Source organism: Salmo salar, chromosome 27 (genome assembly GCF_965601325.2).
Source record: "Salmo salar chromosome 27, fSalSal1, whole genome shotgun sequence".
In the NCBI taxonomy this organism is placed as follows: domain Eukaryota; kingdom Metazoa; phylum Chordata; class Actinopteri; order Salmoniformes; family Salmonidae; genus Salmo; species Salmo salar.
In genome coordinates, this window is record NC_138317.1 from 23,142,187 (window position 1) to 23,158,175 (window position 15,989).

A 15,989-nucleotide genomic window follows, 5' to 3' on the forward strand; every position below is an offset into this window, starting at 1 on the left:
TTCAGGGCAGGGTACCGGGCGGAGGCCGGCTAGTAACAGTGACTAAGGTTCAGGGCAGGGTACCGGGCGGAGGCCGGCTAGTAACAGTGACTAAGGTTCAGGGCAGGGTACCGGGCGGAGGCCGGCTAGTAACAGTGACTAAGGTTCAGGGCAGGGTACCGGGCGGAGGCCGGCTAGTAACAGTGACTAAGGTTCAGGGCAGGGTACCGGGCGGAGGCCGGCTAGTAACAGTGACTAAGGTTCAGGGCAGGGTACCGGGCGGAGGCCGGCTAGTAACAGTGACTAAGGTTCAGGGCAGGGTACCGGGCGGAGGCCGGCTAGTAACAGTGACTAAGGTTCAGGGCAGGGTACCGGGCGGAGGCCGGCTAGTAACAGTGACTATGGTTCAGGGCAGGGTACCGGGCGGAGGCCGGCTAGTAACAGTGACTAAGGTTCAGGGCAGGGTACCGGGCGGAGGCCGGCTAGTAACAGTGACTAAGGTTCAGGGCAGGGTACCGGGCGGAGGCCGGCTAGTAACAGTGACTATGGTTCAGGGCAGGGTACCGGGCGGAGGCCGGCTAGTAACAGTGACTAAGGTTCAGGGCAGGGTACCGGGCGGAGGCCGGCTAGTAACAGTGACTAAGGTTCAGGGCAGGGTACCGGGCGGAGGCCGGCTAGTAACAGTGACTAAGGTTCAGGGCAGGGTACCGGGCGGAGGCCGGCTAGTAACAGTGACTAAGGTTCCGGGCAGGGTACCGGGCGGAGGCCGGCTAGTAACAGTGACTAAGGTTCAGGGCAGGGTACCGGGCGGAGGCCGGCTAGTAACAGTGACTGAGGTTCAGGGCAGGGTACCGGGCGGAGGCCGGCTAGTAACAGTGACTAAGGTTCAGGGTAGGGTACCGGGCGGAGGCCGGCTAGTAACAGTGACTAAGGTTCAGGGCAGGGTACCGGGCGGAGGCCGGCTAGTAACAGTGACTAAGGTTCAGGGCAGGGTACCGGGCGGAGGCCGGCTAGTAACAGTGACTAAGGTTCAGGGCAGGGTACCGGGCGGAGGCCGGCTAGTAACAGTGACTAAGGTTCAGGGCAGGGTACCGGGCGGACGCCGGCTAGTAACAGTGACTAAGGTTCAGGGCAGGGTACCGGGCGGAGGCCGGCTAGTGGTGCCTGTGGTGAGACACACACAGCAGGTTAGTGACACCCCAAACCCAACCAGACTGTTTAATTCCCTTTAATAGACCCTATTTTACCCTGCATGCTGTATGCTATCATTATGGTGGGACCTAGGATTGAATTGATTGGACAATAATGTCACTGGACTGGGGAGGAGAGGGGGAATGGAGGTGAGAGGACACATACTGTTGTCCTATGAAGGAATCCTTCAGTTATATAAGGAATTCTTGGAATTGATGTTAGGATTGTTGTCTGTATTTCCCAGTACTCAAAGAGCTGAAGATCGAAGACAGACAATCAGACAGATAGCAGACAGAGGTGGAGACAGACACATAGTATGGATCTCAAATGGCACCCTATTCCCTTTTAACCAGAGCCCATCAAGGGAATAGGGTTCCATTTGGAACACAACCATAGAAGATAGAAGCAGACATCCTGACTGTCAGTAAAGATAAAGGTACAGTAGATGTAGTTTATAATCTATATATCTTGTTGACTTGGTCGTGCTGTAAAGGACAATTACTCTTCCACATAGACTTAACACAATGCGTCTTCAAGGATGCTGGCAGGAAGGATACAAACTGAACAAACAAATTATTCTGGAGGCTTCACAGTCTCTTTGCACAAAATCGACCCTCTGGGTTGTGTTCATCAGGCATCAAATGGAAAAAACAGACTGAAACAGGGAGAGACTTCCTGACCTTCCTGGTCCAATATGAAACACTGTTTTCTGTTGCATGCCCTAATGAACAGGGCCCTGTATTGGGTCAACATCTATCTCCTCTAGCTGGTATGTTTGAGGATTCTCAGAACCTCAGAATCTCCCTCTGTGTCAGACATCAAACACCAACATCTCCTCCAATCCCAGAGCTCCGTCACAAACTAGGGGTTTTCCAGGACACCACGCAGGGGGTCCCGGTGTTCACTCTGGTTTCATTCTGTACTTCCTGTAACGAAACCTCTATTTTCACCTTTGTCATTACAGTTTCTATGAGACAAGGGAAGTATAGCAAGGTGAGAATCTCCTATATCAGAATGGACAGTTAAAGTATCCTGGATTACTGCATTCTATCTGCTCCAAGGTTTATATTCAATAGATACAGACAAGGACTCACTTCTCTTTCATAACAGTCAATACAGTAGAACAAACGGCAAATGTTTTTTTGTTATGTTTTTAAAAACGTATACACAGCTCGAGAAAGACATTCATCAGCATTTCTCTGACTACGTTCCTCCATTGAGTCAAAAAAACTTCTGATTCCAGGAGGACCATGAGCTGTTGCTATCGATAAGGTGTCTGATTCATCATTTTCACCTCGAATAGAAGTAGAGGGACTTTTGTCAGAGGTTGCTTGTTGTGAGCACTGAGGGAACTTTATGCACTTGGCCAGATGATTCTGCATCTTTGTTGCATTCTTCACATATGATTTGGCTCAGTATTTGCAAATGTACACAGCTTTTCCTTCTACATTAGCAGCAGTGAAATGTCTCCACACATCAGATAATGCCATGACATTTGTCTGTAAAGATTAGAAGAAGAAAAAATGTTTAAAAAAAAGCTAATACATTTCCATGTACAGAATTGTTAGATTAAACAACTCCTTTGTAAGATAAATGTTTTTAAATGAAACATGTATGGAAACAGGTGAATTAACACTCCTCAGTTAGCAGGCACAAGCAAGCTAAAACCCACATGGTAGCAAAAACTAACTATCAGAAATTGTTAACGAGTTAGAAATATTGTAAACAATCTTTGCTGTAGGCTTGCAGCCTACTGTTTACTAGTTAACAAAAAATCATGTATGTCATATAAAATGCAGTTGAAGTCGGAAGTTTAAATACATTTAAACTCAGTTTTAGTTGAAGTCGGAAGTTAAAACTCATTTAAACTCAATTCCTGACATTTAATCCTAGTAAAAATTCTCTCTTAGGTCAGTTAGGATCACCACGTTATTTGAAGAATGTGAAATGTCAGAATAATAGTAGAGAGAATTATTTATTTCAGCTTTTATTTCTTTCATCACATTCCCAGTGGGTCAGAAGGCTACTTACACTCAATTAGTATTTGGTAGCATTGCCTTTAAATTGTTTAACTTTGGTCAAACGTTTCGGGTAGCCTTCCACAAGCTTCCCACAATAAGGGGGGAATTTTGACCCATTACTCCTGACAGAGCTGGTGTAACTGAGACAGGTTTGTAGGCCTCCTTGCTCGCACACACTTTTTCAGTTCTGCCCACAAATGTTCTATCGGATTGAGGTCAGGGCTTTGTGATGGCCACTCCAATACCTTGACTTTGTTGTCCTTAAGTCATTTTGCCACAACTTTGGAAGTATGCTTGGGGTCATTGTCCATTTGGAAGACCTATTTGCGACCAAGCTTTAACTTCCTCACTGATGTCTTGAGATGTTGCTTCAATATATCCACATAATTTTCCTACCTCATGGTGCCATCTATTTTGTGAAGTGCACCAGTCCCTCCTGCAGCAAAGCACCCCCACAACATGATGCTGCCACCCCCGTGCTTCACGGTTGGGATGGTGTTTTTCGGCTTGCAAGCTTCCCCCTTTTTCCTCCAAACATAATGATGATCATTATGGCCAAACAGTTCATATTTTTGTTTCATCAGACCAGAGGACATTTCTCCAAAAAGTACGGTCTTTGTCCCCATGTGCAGTTGCAAACCGTAGTCTGGCTTTTTTATGGCGGTTTTCGAGCAGTGTCTTCTTCCTTGCTGAGCGGCCTTTCCAGGTTATGTCGATATAGGACTCGTTTTACTGTGGATATAGATACTTTTCTACCTGTTTCCTCCAGCATCTTCACAAGGTCCTTTGCTGTTGTTCTGGGATTGATTTGCACTTTTCGCACTAAAGTCCGTTCATCTCTAGGAGACAGAACGCTTCTCCTTCCTGAGCGGTATGATGGCTGCGTGGTCCCATGGTGTTTATACTTGCGTACTATTGTTTGTACAGATGAACGTGGTACCTTCAGGCGTTTGGAAATTGCTCCCAAGGACGAACCAGACTTGTGGAGGTCTACAATTTGGCTGATTTCTTTTGATTTTCCCATGATGTCAAGCAAAGAGGCACTGAGTTTGAAGGTAGGCCTTGAAATACATCCACAGGTACACCTCCAATTGACTCAAATGATGTCAATTAGCCTATCAGACACTTCTAAAGCCATGATATCATTTTCTGGAATTTTCCAAGGTATGTAAAGGCACAGTCAACTTAGTGTAAGTAAACTTCTGACCCACTGGAATTGTGATACAGTGAATTATAAGTGAAATAATCTGTCTGTAAACAATTGTTGGAAAAATTACATGTGTCATGCACAAGGTAGATGTCCTAACTGACTTGCCAAAACTATAGTTTGCTAACAAGAAATGTGTGGAGTGGTTGAAAAACCACCCCACCCAGTATTGTAATCAAAATTTACCAGAAAGCATGTAGTCCTTGGCTCAGACAGTGTAGTATTGTGGGCTCAATAGCATCTCATTAGTGTGAAAGATCTTGAGAATCAGCTGTACATGTGATGGAAGAATGCACTGTGCATGCAGAGGGTTGCAATTTCATTGAATTGGGGATAGTTTAACCAAAATATGCCACAAGACCTAGAATTGCCTTATGTATATCCGACAAAAAAGGTTCACTGTTATAAGCTAACTATTTTGATGAATTTAAGCAAAATTCCCCAAATTCCAGGGATTTTCCCATGGAAAATATCCGGAAAAATTCTGGAAATTTACCAGAAGGTTTCTGACCCTATGCAAACCTATTTGAGATGATACAACAAGGAATACATTTTAGTTATTTTACTAAACTTTAGTTACCCCCAGCTGAGCTGAACACAACATACATTCTCTCTCTCTCCCTGTCTCTCTCTGGCCCTGTTATATCTCTCTCGCCTCCTCTCCTCTCTCTCTCTGTCTCTCTCTCTCTCCCCCCTTCTCTTTTCCTGTTTCTCTCTCTCGGTCCTTCAGCTGAGCTGCTCTTTCTGTTTCTCTGTCTCTCTCTCTGTCTCTCTCTCTCTCACTGTGTCTCTCAATTCATTTCAATTTAAGGGCTTTATTGGCATGGGAAACATATGTTAACATTGCAAGTGAAGTAGATAATAAACAAAAGTGAAATAAACAATAAAAATGTACAGTAAACATTACACTCACAGAAGTTCCAAAAGAATAAAGACATTACAAATGTCATATTATGTATATATATACAGTGTTGTAAAGATGTGCAAATAGTTAAAGTACAAAAGGGAAAATAAAAAACATAAATATGGGTTGTATTTACAATGGTGTTTGTTCTTCACTGGTTGACGTTTTCTTGTGGTAACACGTCATACATCTTGCTGCTGTGATGGCACACTGTGGTATTTCACCCAGTAGATATAGGCATTTATCAAAATTGGGTTTGTTTTCGAATTCTTTGTGGATCTGTGTAATCTGAGGGAAATATGTGTCTCTAAGATGGTCATACATTTGGCAGGAGGTTAGGAAGTGAAGCTCAGTTTCCACCTCATATTGTGGGCAGTGTGCATATAGCCTGTCTACTCTTGAGAGCCAGGTCTGCCTATGGCGGCCTTTCTCAATAGCAATGCTCACTGAGTCAAAGCTTTCCTTAAGTTTGGGTCAGTCACAGTGGTCAGGTTTTCTACCACTGTGTACTCTCTGTTTAGGGCCAAATAGCATTCTAGTTTGCTCTGTTTTTGTTAATTCTTTCCAATGTGTCAAGTAATTATCTTTTTGTTTTCTCATGATTTGGTTGGGTCTAATTGTGTTGCTGTCCAGGGGCTCTGTGGGGTCTGTTTGTGTTTGTGAACAGAGTCCCAGGACCAACTTGATTAGGGGACTCTTCTCTGTAGGTGATGGCTTTGTTATGGAAGGTTTGGGAATCGCTTCCTTTTAGGTGGTTGTAGAATTTAACAGCTCTTTTCTGGATTTTGTTCATTAGCGGGTATCGGTCTAATTCTGCTCTCTGTCTCTCTCTCTGAGTGTCTCTGTCTCTCTCTCCATGTACGTGCCCCAGTGGTTAGAGAGGTGGCCTTGATGTTGCTGTTTCTCTCATTGAATGAGAGAAGATGAGGAAGGAAAGGAACATCTCAACCTCCTTTGTCAGAATGCACACACACAAACGCACACCGAATCCCAACATCCTCCACACATAAACACACCATCACATGGAACTGCCCTCGTGGTTGCCACAGCAATCGCCAGTGGGCGCTACTCCGAGACGAGGCCAGGGCCGTCAGAAGATCAGCCTCTTTCATCGTGTTGAGATAACGCCTGGCCAAATTAAACACTTGTTCTGAAGCTCTAGCTGCCTTTTTTTATACACTTTGAAGATGCACTATGCAAAAATCGCTCCTCCATTTCCTGGTTGCTAAAATGTCAGTTTATGTGACAAAACAAGCAAGTATAGTGTAGAGAATCATTGTACCATCTAAACTGCTGTGAAATATATTTTAAATAACCTAAACGATTGTATTTACGGCTGTTTGAAGCTGGTGTACCAAACCAAAAGTTAAAAACTAAACTTAAAAGTGGGAAGCGGGGCGGCAGTGTAGCTTAGTGGTTAGAGTGTTGGACTAGTAACCAAAAGGTTGCAAGTTCAAATCCCCAAGCTGACAAGGTTGTTCTGCCCCTGAACAAGGCAGTTAACTCACTGTTCCTAGGCTGTCATTAAAAATAAGAATTTGTTCTTAACTGACTTGCCTAGTTAAATAAAGGTAGAACAGAACTACTGCTTCCTAGACTTGCTTTCAATTAGAATGACAGATCTATAATGTTTCTATGTACATCGGGTCGCCCAAAAAGTTCCATATTGTAGCTTTAATGTTGTGCAGTGATGACACTAAGCTGACAGAGAAAGACTTAGTGACAGAGAGTTTAACCATTTGTGTTCTGTGGCTGGTGGTGCTGAAGATAGATACTGTGTGCTTAAAAACACAGTTGTCATGGCAGAAGATAGTTACTGCATGGACTCAGTCTCCTTGTCGTAAGTGGTGTTGTATATTTTAGTACAGTGTGCAATTCCAGACAACTCACATCTTAAATCACACGTTGTGAATATGAGTAGCTCACTAATAACGGCCTTTAACTGCCTTAATTTTCCTGGACCCCAGGAAGAGTAGCTTCTGTTTTTGCAGGAACTAATGAGGATCCATAATAAATACACGTACAAATGCAGCCTAACTTCAACACTGTGCTGAATGGTTGATATGTCCAAAATGTGTAGGATGCTTTTTAGGCTTCAATTCACTTTTTATTGTTGACATTTGTTAGTTAACCTTCTCCCATTCCTTCCTCTTCCCCTCTCTCAGCTGTCCGGAATGACCGCAATAAGAAGAAGAAGGAGAGTCCCAAGCCAGAGCTGACAGAGAACTACGAGCTGAGTGCAGAACAAGAGGCCATCATAGAGAAGATACGCAAGGCTCATCAGGAGACCTTCCCATCGCTCTGCCAGCTGGGGAAATACACCACGGTTAGTAATGTAGCACACAGACACACACACACAGACACACACAGAGACACACCCACATAGAGAATAGAATAGAAGTATACTACAGGATATTGTCATTTTCAGATCACAGAAATTCGTAACCCAACCCCTCGAGAAATTCTCACACAAACCCTGAGGGGTTGGAAGCCAGGGTCAGCCACTGTGCAGTTTAGAGGTTTGCTCAAGGGCACAACGACAGGAGATTAGCATGCACACAGACACACTTATATTTAGTTGTAGTTAATTCTCCAGGCACAGTTTGCATCAATGTCAGTGTAGTGAAGGTCTGGCTAACTCAGACATCGATAGATTATTGTCTACATGTCCCACTGACGCACACCACAAGCATGTATCTCTAACCCTCTGTTGACACACTGTCTGTTTCATTTTGTGTGATAGTGTACTTCTGACTGGCGGAGCCCACAAAGGAAATCGATCCTATGTACTGTACTGCAAATCCCCCTCTAATGCAGTAGCCAGAACTCAATTATAAGATAAATCCTCCCCAACACAACTCAATAACCTCTCCTGTCCATGCAATTCCAGGACGGTTGGATAGATTTAGAATGGAAATCCATGACAATCAAAGGAGGTTAGGAGCGGTCTTTAGGGCAGGTGCTTCATGTCAACTGATGATCAATATCTGGAGAGTGTCATGAGAAGATAGACATTCTACACTAGTCTTTAGAGAGCCTTGATAGGTTCCACAACTGAACAGTGGTCCTGTGCTCTGCTGCTTCCAGCCTATTTCTTTTATTTTTTATTTCACTTCACCTTTATTTAACCAGGTAGGCCAGTTGAGAACAAGTTCTCATTTACAATTGCGACCTGGCCAAGATAAAGCAAAGCAGTGCGACAAAAACAACAACATAGAGTTACATATGGGATAAACAAATGTACAGTCAATAACACAATAGAAACATCTGTATAAAGTGTGTGCAAATTAAGTAAGGAGGTAAGGCAATAAATAGGCCATAGTGGCGAAGTAATTACAAATTAGCAATTAACACTGGAGTGATAGATGTGCAGATGAGGATGTGCAAGTAGAAATACTGGTGTGCAAAAGAGCAGAAAAATAAATATGGGGATGAGGTAGGTAGTTGGTTGGATGGTGGGCTATTTACAGATGGGCTGTGTTCAGCTGCAGCGATCAGTAAGCTGCTCTGACAGCTGATGCTTAAAGTTAGTGAGGGAGATATAAGTCTCCAACCTCAGTGATTTTTGCAATTTGTTCCAGCCATTGGCAGCAGAGAACTGGAAGGAAAGGCGGCCAAAGGGGGTGTTGGCTTTGGGGATGACCAGTGACATATACCTGCTAGAGCGCGTGCTACGGGTGGGTGTTGCTATGGTAACCAGTAAGCTGAGATAAGGCGGAGCTTTACCTAGCAAAGACTTATAGATGACCTGAAGCCAGTGGGTTTGGCGACGAATATGTAGCGAGGACCAGCCATCGAGAGCATACAGGTTGCAGTGGTTGGAAGTATATGGGGCTTTGGTGACAAAACGGATGGGACTGTGATAGACTGCATCCAATTTGCTGAGTAGAGTGTTGGAGGCTATTTTGTAAATGACATCGCCGAAGTCAAGGATCGGTAGGATAGTCAGTTTTACGAGGGTATGTTTGGCAGCATGAGTGAAGGAGGCTTTGTTGAGATATAGGAAGCCCATTCTATATTTAATTTTGGATTGGAGATGCTTAATGTGAGTCTGAAAGAGTTTACAGTCTAACCAGACACCTAGGTATTTATAGTTATCCACATATTCTAAGTCAGAACCGTCCAGAGTAGTGATGCTAGTCGGGCGGGCGGGTGCGGGCAGTGATCGGTTGAAGAGCATGCATTTCGTTTTACTAGCATTTAAGAGCAGTTGGAGGCCACGGAAGGAGTGTTGTATGGCATTGAAGCTCATTTGGAGGTTTGTTAACACAATGTCCAAAGAAGGGCCAGATGTATACAGAATGGTGTCATCTGCGTAGAGGTAGGTCGAAGAATCACCCGCAGCAAGAGCGACATCATTGATATATACAGAGAAAAGAGTCGGCCCAAGAATTGAACCCTGTGGCTCCCCCATAGAGACTGCCAGAGGTCCGAACAACAGGCCCTCCGATTTGACACACTGAACTCTATCTGAGAAGTAGTTGGTGAACCAGGCGAGGCAGTCATTAGAGAAACCAAGGCTATTGAGTCTGCCAATAAGAATACGGTGAAGACGGCTGCACAGTACTGTCTTTTATCGATGGCGGTTATGATATCGTTTAGGACCTTCAGCGTGGCTGAGGTGCACCCGTGACCAGCTCGGAAACCGGATTGCATAGCGGAGAAGGTATTGTGGGATTCGAAATGGTGGAAATCTGTTTGTTCACTTGGCTTTCGAAGACTTTAGAAAGGCAGGGCAGGATGGATATAGGCCTGTAACAGTTTGGGTCTAGAGTGTCTCCCCCTTTGAAGAGGGAGATGACAGCGGCCGCTTTCCAATCTTTAGGAATCTCAGACGATTCGAAAGAGAGGTTGAACAGACTAGTAATAGGGGTTGCAACAATGGCGGCAGATCATTTTAGGAAGAGAGGGTCCTGATTGTCTAGCCCAGCTGATTTGTAGGGATCCAGATTTTGCGGCTCGATCAGAACATCAGCTGTCTAGATTTGGGTGAAGGAGAAGCGGGGAGGCTTGGGCCAGTTGCTGCGGGGGTTGCAGAGCTGTTGGCCGGGGTTTGGGTAGCCAGGTGGAAAGCATGGCAAGCCGTAGAGAAATGCTTATTAAAATTCTCGATTATCGTGGATTTATCGGTGGTGTCAGTGTTTCCTAGCCTCAGTGCAGTGGGCAGCTGGGAGGAGGTGCTCTTATTCTCCATGGACTTTACAATGTCCCAAAACTTTTTGGAATTAGGGCTGCAGGATGCACATTTTTCTGCTTTCCTAAATGACTGTGTATATTGGTTCCTGACTCCCCTGAAAAGTTACATATCACAGGGACAATTCGATGCAAGTGCAGTACGCCACAGGATGTTTATGTGCGTGTCAAGGGCAGTCAAGTCTGGAGTGAACCAAGGGCTATATCTGTTCTTAGTTCTACCTTTTTTGAAAGGGGCTTGTTTATTTAAGATGGTGAGGAAAGCACTTTTAAAGAACAACCAGGCATCCTCTACTGACGGGATGAGGTCAATATCCTTGCAGAATACCCGGGCCAGGTCAATTAGAAAGGCCTGCTCGCAGAAGTGTTTTAGGGAGCGTTTGAAAGTGATGAGGGGTGGTTGTTTGACCGCAGACCCATTACAGACACAGGCAATGAGGCAGTGATCGCGTAGATCCTGGTTGAAAACAGCAGAGGTGTATTTAGAGTGCAAGTTGGTCAGGATGATATCTATGAGGGTGCCCATGTTTACGGATTTGGGGTTGTACCTGGTAGGTTCCTTGATAGTTTGTGTGAGATTGAGGGCATCTAGCTTAGATTGTAGGACTGCCGGGGTGTTAATCATATCCCAGTTTAGGTCACCTAACAGTACGAACTCTGACGATAGATGGGGTCAATCAATTCACATATGGTGTCCAGGGCACAGCTGGGAGCTGAGGGGGGTCTATAACAAGTGGCAACAGTGAGGGACTTATTTCTAGAGAGATGGATTTTTTAAAGTAGAATCTCGAACTGTTTGGGCATAGACCTGGATAGTATGACAGAACTCTGCAGGCTATCTCTACAGTAGATTGCAACTCCGCCCCCTTTAGCAGTTCTATCTTGATGGAAAATGTTGTAGTTGGGGATGGAAATTTCAGAATTTTTGGTGGCCTTCCTAAGCCAGGATTCAGACACGGCTAGGACATCAGGGTTTGCGGAGTGTGCTAAAGCAGTGAATAAAGCAAACTTAGGGAGGAGGCTTCTGATGTTAACATGCATGAACCCAAGGCTTTTACGGTTACAGAAGTCCACAAATGAGAGCGCCTGGGGACACACAGGGCCTGGGTTAACCTCTACATCACAAAGAGGAACAGAGGAGGAGTAGGATGAGGGTACGGCTAAAGGCTATAAGAACTGGTCGTCTAGTGCGTTGAGAACAAAGAATAAAAGGAGCAGATTTCTGAGCGTGGTAGGATAGATTCAGGGCATAATGTACAGACAAGGGTATGGTAGGGTGCGAGTACAGTGGAGGTATACCTAGGCATTGAGTGACGATGAGAGAGGTTGCATCTCTGGAGGCGCCAGTTAAGCTAGGTGCGGTCTCCGCATGTGTGGGGGGTGGGACAAAGGAGCTATCTGAGGCATGTTGAGGGTCCAGTTATAAGGAATAAAAATAGCAGATCCGTACCACATTGGGTGAGGCGGGTAGCAGGAAGGTATATTTAATCAAAAAATGAAAAAAAAGAGATTGAAATATATTGAAATGTATACAAAAAAAGAAAAAAAAAGAATATTTACACGGGACAAAAACAAACACATCTTACTGCTTCGCCATCTTGGATTTATCTGTTCACTGTGTGCATTATTCTACTCAATATTATTGTCAGAAATCTCTACTACATTACCTTGTGAGCATGTATGTAGTATGCACTTCTACAGATCAAATGTTTGTTTGCACATTCATAATGTCTGTTCTACAACCAGGGGATAGACCATTCATAATGTCTGTTCTACAACCAGGGGATAGACCATTCATAATGTCTGTTCTACAACCAGGGGATAGACCATTCATAATGTCTGTTCTCAACCGGGGAGACCCAGCCCCCGGGATAGACCATTCATAATGTCTGTTCTACAACCAGGGGGCCCATAGCGCCACCGGGGATGCCTGCATAATGTCTGTTCTACAACCAGGGGATAGACCATTCATAATGTCTGTTCTAACAACCAGGGGATAGACCATTCATAATGTCTGTTCTACAACCAGGGGATAGACCATTCATAATGTCTGTTCAACAACCAGGGGATAGACCATTCATAATGTCTGTTCTACAACCAGGGGATAGACCATTCATAATGTCTGTTCTACAACCAGGGGATAGACCATTCATAATGTCTGTTCAACAACCAGGGGATAGACCATTCATAATGTCTGTTCTACAACCAGGGGATAGACCATTCATAATGTCTGTTCTACAACCAGGGGATAGACCATTCATAATGTCTGTTCTACAACCAGGGGATAGACCATTCATAATGTCTGTTCTACAACCAGGGGTTAGACCATTCATAATGTCTGTTCAACAACCAGGGGATAGACCATTCATAATGTCTGTTCTACAACCAGGGGATAGACCATTCATAATGTCTGTTCTACAACCAGGGGTTAGACCATTCATAATGTCTGTTCTACAACCAGGGGTTAGACCATTCATAATGTCTGTTCAACAACCAGGGGATAGACCATTCATAATGTCTGTTCAACAACCAGGGGATAGACCATTCATAATGTCTGTTCTACAACCAGGGGATAGACCATTCATAATGTCTGTTCTACAACCAGGGGATAGACCATTCATAATGTCTGTTCAACAACCAGGGGATAGACCATTCATAATGTCTGTTCTACAACCAGGGGATAGACCATTCATAATGTCTGTTCTACAACCAGGGGTTAGACCATTCATAATGTCTGTTCAACAACCAGGGGATAGACCATTCATAATGTCTGTTCTACAACCAGGGGATAGACCATGCATAATGTCTGTTCTACAACCAGGGGATAGACCATTCATAATGTCTGTTCTACAACCAGGGGATAGACCATTCATAATGTCTGTTCTACAACCAGGGGATAGACCATTCATAATGTCTGTTCTACAACCAGGGGATAGACCATTCATAATGTCTGTTCTACAACCAGGGGTTAGACCATTCATAATGTCTGTTCAACAACCAGGGGATAGACCATTCATAATGTCTGTTCTACAACCAGGGGATAGACCATTCATAATGTCTGTTCAACAACCAGGGGATAGACCATTCATAATGTCTGTTCTACAACCAGGGGATAGACCATTCATAATGTCTGTTCAACAACCAGGGGATAGACCATTCATAATGTCTGTTCTACAACCAGGGGATAGACCATTCATAATGTCTGTTCTACAACCAGGGGATAGACCATTCATAATGTCTGTTCTACAACCAGGGGATAGACCATTCATAATGTCTGTTCAACAACCAGGGGATAGACCATTCATAATGTCTGTTCAACAACCAGGGGATAGACCATTCATAATGTCTGTTCTACAACCAGGGGATAGACCATTCATAATGTCTGTTCTACAACCAGGGGATAGACCATTCATAATGTCTGTTCTACAACCAGGGGATAGACCATTCATAATGTCTGTTCTACAACCAGGGGATAGACCATTCATAATGTCTGTTCTACAACCAGGGGATAGACCATTCATAATGTTAGTACAGGGGCCTCTATTCAATCCGTATCGCTGAAGCATTACAGACTCTGTGATAGAAATGTAAAGGTCCTTTCCCATTGAGCGGACATATGCAGCGTTTACCGTGAATGCAGTCTCTGCTAACGCCTTTAAATCACACTGTAATGCTGACCTTCTGCGATACGGATTGAATAGAACTCCATAATGTTGGTACCAGACCCTGTTGGTTAGGAACATCCATAATGTTGGTACCAGACCCTGTTGGTTAGGAACATCCATAATGTTGGTACCAGACCCTGTTGGTTAGGAACATCCATAATGTTGGTACCAGACCCTGTTGGTTAGGAACATCCATAATGTTCGTACCAGACCCTGTTGGTTAGGAACATCCATAATGTTCGTACCAGACCCTGTTGGTTAGGAACATCCATAATGTTGGTACCAGACCCTGTTGGTTAGGAACATCCATAATGTTGGTACCAGACCCTGTTGGTTAGGAACATCCATAATGTTGGTACCAGACCCTGTTGGTTAGGAACATCCATAATGTTGGTACCAGACCCTGTTGGTTAGGAACATCCATAATGTTGGTACCAGACCCTGTTGGTTAGGAACATCCATAATGTTGGTACCAGACCCTGTTGGTTAGGAACATCCATAGCTTTATCTCTGCCCGTAACGATACATTTTGTTTACGCCAGTGTGTTTCATGTGTAGCAGCAATAAACCTAATGGTGGGAGGAGTAGAAAATAGATGTCAGCAACAGATGACTTTGCTTTGCTGCTGCTGAAAACATCAAAAGCACATCAGAGAAATGTTTCAGAGCTCGGGCGCCATTACGCGTGTGTGTGTTTGTGTGTGTGTGTGTGTGTGTGTGTGTGTGTGTGTGTGTGTGTGGTGTGTGTGTGTGTGTGTGTGTGTGTGTGTGTGTGTGTGTGTGTGAGTGCGTGCGTGCGTGCGTGCGTGCGTGCGTGCGTGCGTGAGTGCGGAGAGAAGGCAGAGGCAGCGACGGACGGAAACATCAATCTGGGTGAGAGACGAAGACGTGGAGACTTTGGGGACGACCGAGTGCGTCTTCTCTTCCGTTTCCTTGCCTTCTTTCCTGACACTTGTGAAAAGTGGAATAAATGTGGCGTATATCAAAGGGTCGGGAGGAGGAGTGGCGGGCACACACACACACACAGATACACAATGCGACAGGGCGTAGCTTAGTATTGTAAATGACTGTCAGTCTGTTTGAGGGCTTTATTTACACCAGTCATCTATCAGGTGTCAAGGTTGATTTGGAGGGGTTAGGGTTAGGGTTAGGGTTAGGGTTACCTACTTTATTTACACCAGTCATCTATCAGGTGTCAAGGTTGATTTGGAGGCTGGAGCCTTTCCTCTTTCTTTCTCTCTCTCCCTCCTTTCTTTTCACCACTTACACTCCCCACTGCCTCCATCCCTTCCTCTCCCACCCTTCCTCCCCGTCGACTCCTTCCCCCACCCTCATGTTAACAGACAGACAGACATCGGAGGATCTGTTAGTTTGGTTCTATACACTGAGAGCCTTCCCTCCAGAGAGCGAGAGAGGCCCTGCCCTGACTGGTAAACTCTGACATGGACAGAAATTCAACCACTTAAGATCAATTCGTCATGTTGCTGTTCAGGTTTCACGGTCTTCTAAAGTCTGACCTTGAGTGTTTGGTATTGAGCTAGCTATGGCCTCTAGCTGGCTTGTACAGGGATAGAGTATAGGGTATTTGGGCATTGCCAAAGATAATACATTTTTTTGTTAGGATATAATCTTGATCCATAAAGTTGAAAAACAGAAAGGCCGAAGACGGGGCTCAACGTTCAGTCTCTAGAAGTCTAAAAAAGCATTGTGTATACCACAACAAAAGAGAGAGAGATAGAGAGAAAGAGAAAGAGAGACAGAATTTCAAGTTTCATGTTGTAATGTCATATGCACAAAGTACAGTGAAATGCCTTGTAAACTCAAAACCCA

At 44.5% G+C, this 15,989-nt stretch overlaps 1 protein-coding gene across 1 annotated transcript in view; it reads left to right on the forward strand.

Annotated features, from left to right (window-relative positions):
- LOC106588672 (retinoic acid receptor alpha-A) overlaps positions 1 to 15,989 on the forward strand; it is a 107,323-nt gene that overhangs the window by 67,754 nt on the left and 23,580 nt on the right. Inside the window, exon 4 of the mRNA XM_082970119.1 lies at positions 7,468 to 7,628. Within this exon, the coding sequence (XP_082826245.1) occupies positions 7,468 to 7,628 (161 nt within the window). The remainder of the gene's footprint in view (positions 1 to 7,467; positions 7,629 to 15,989) is intronic.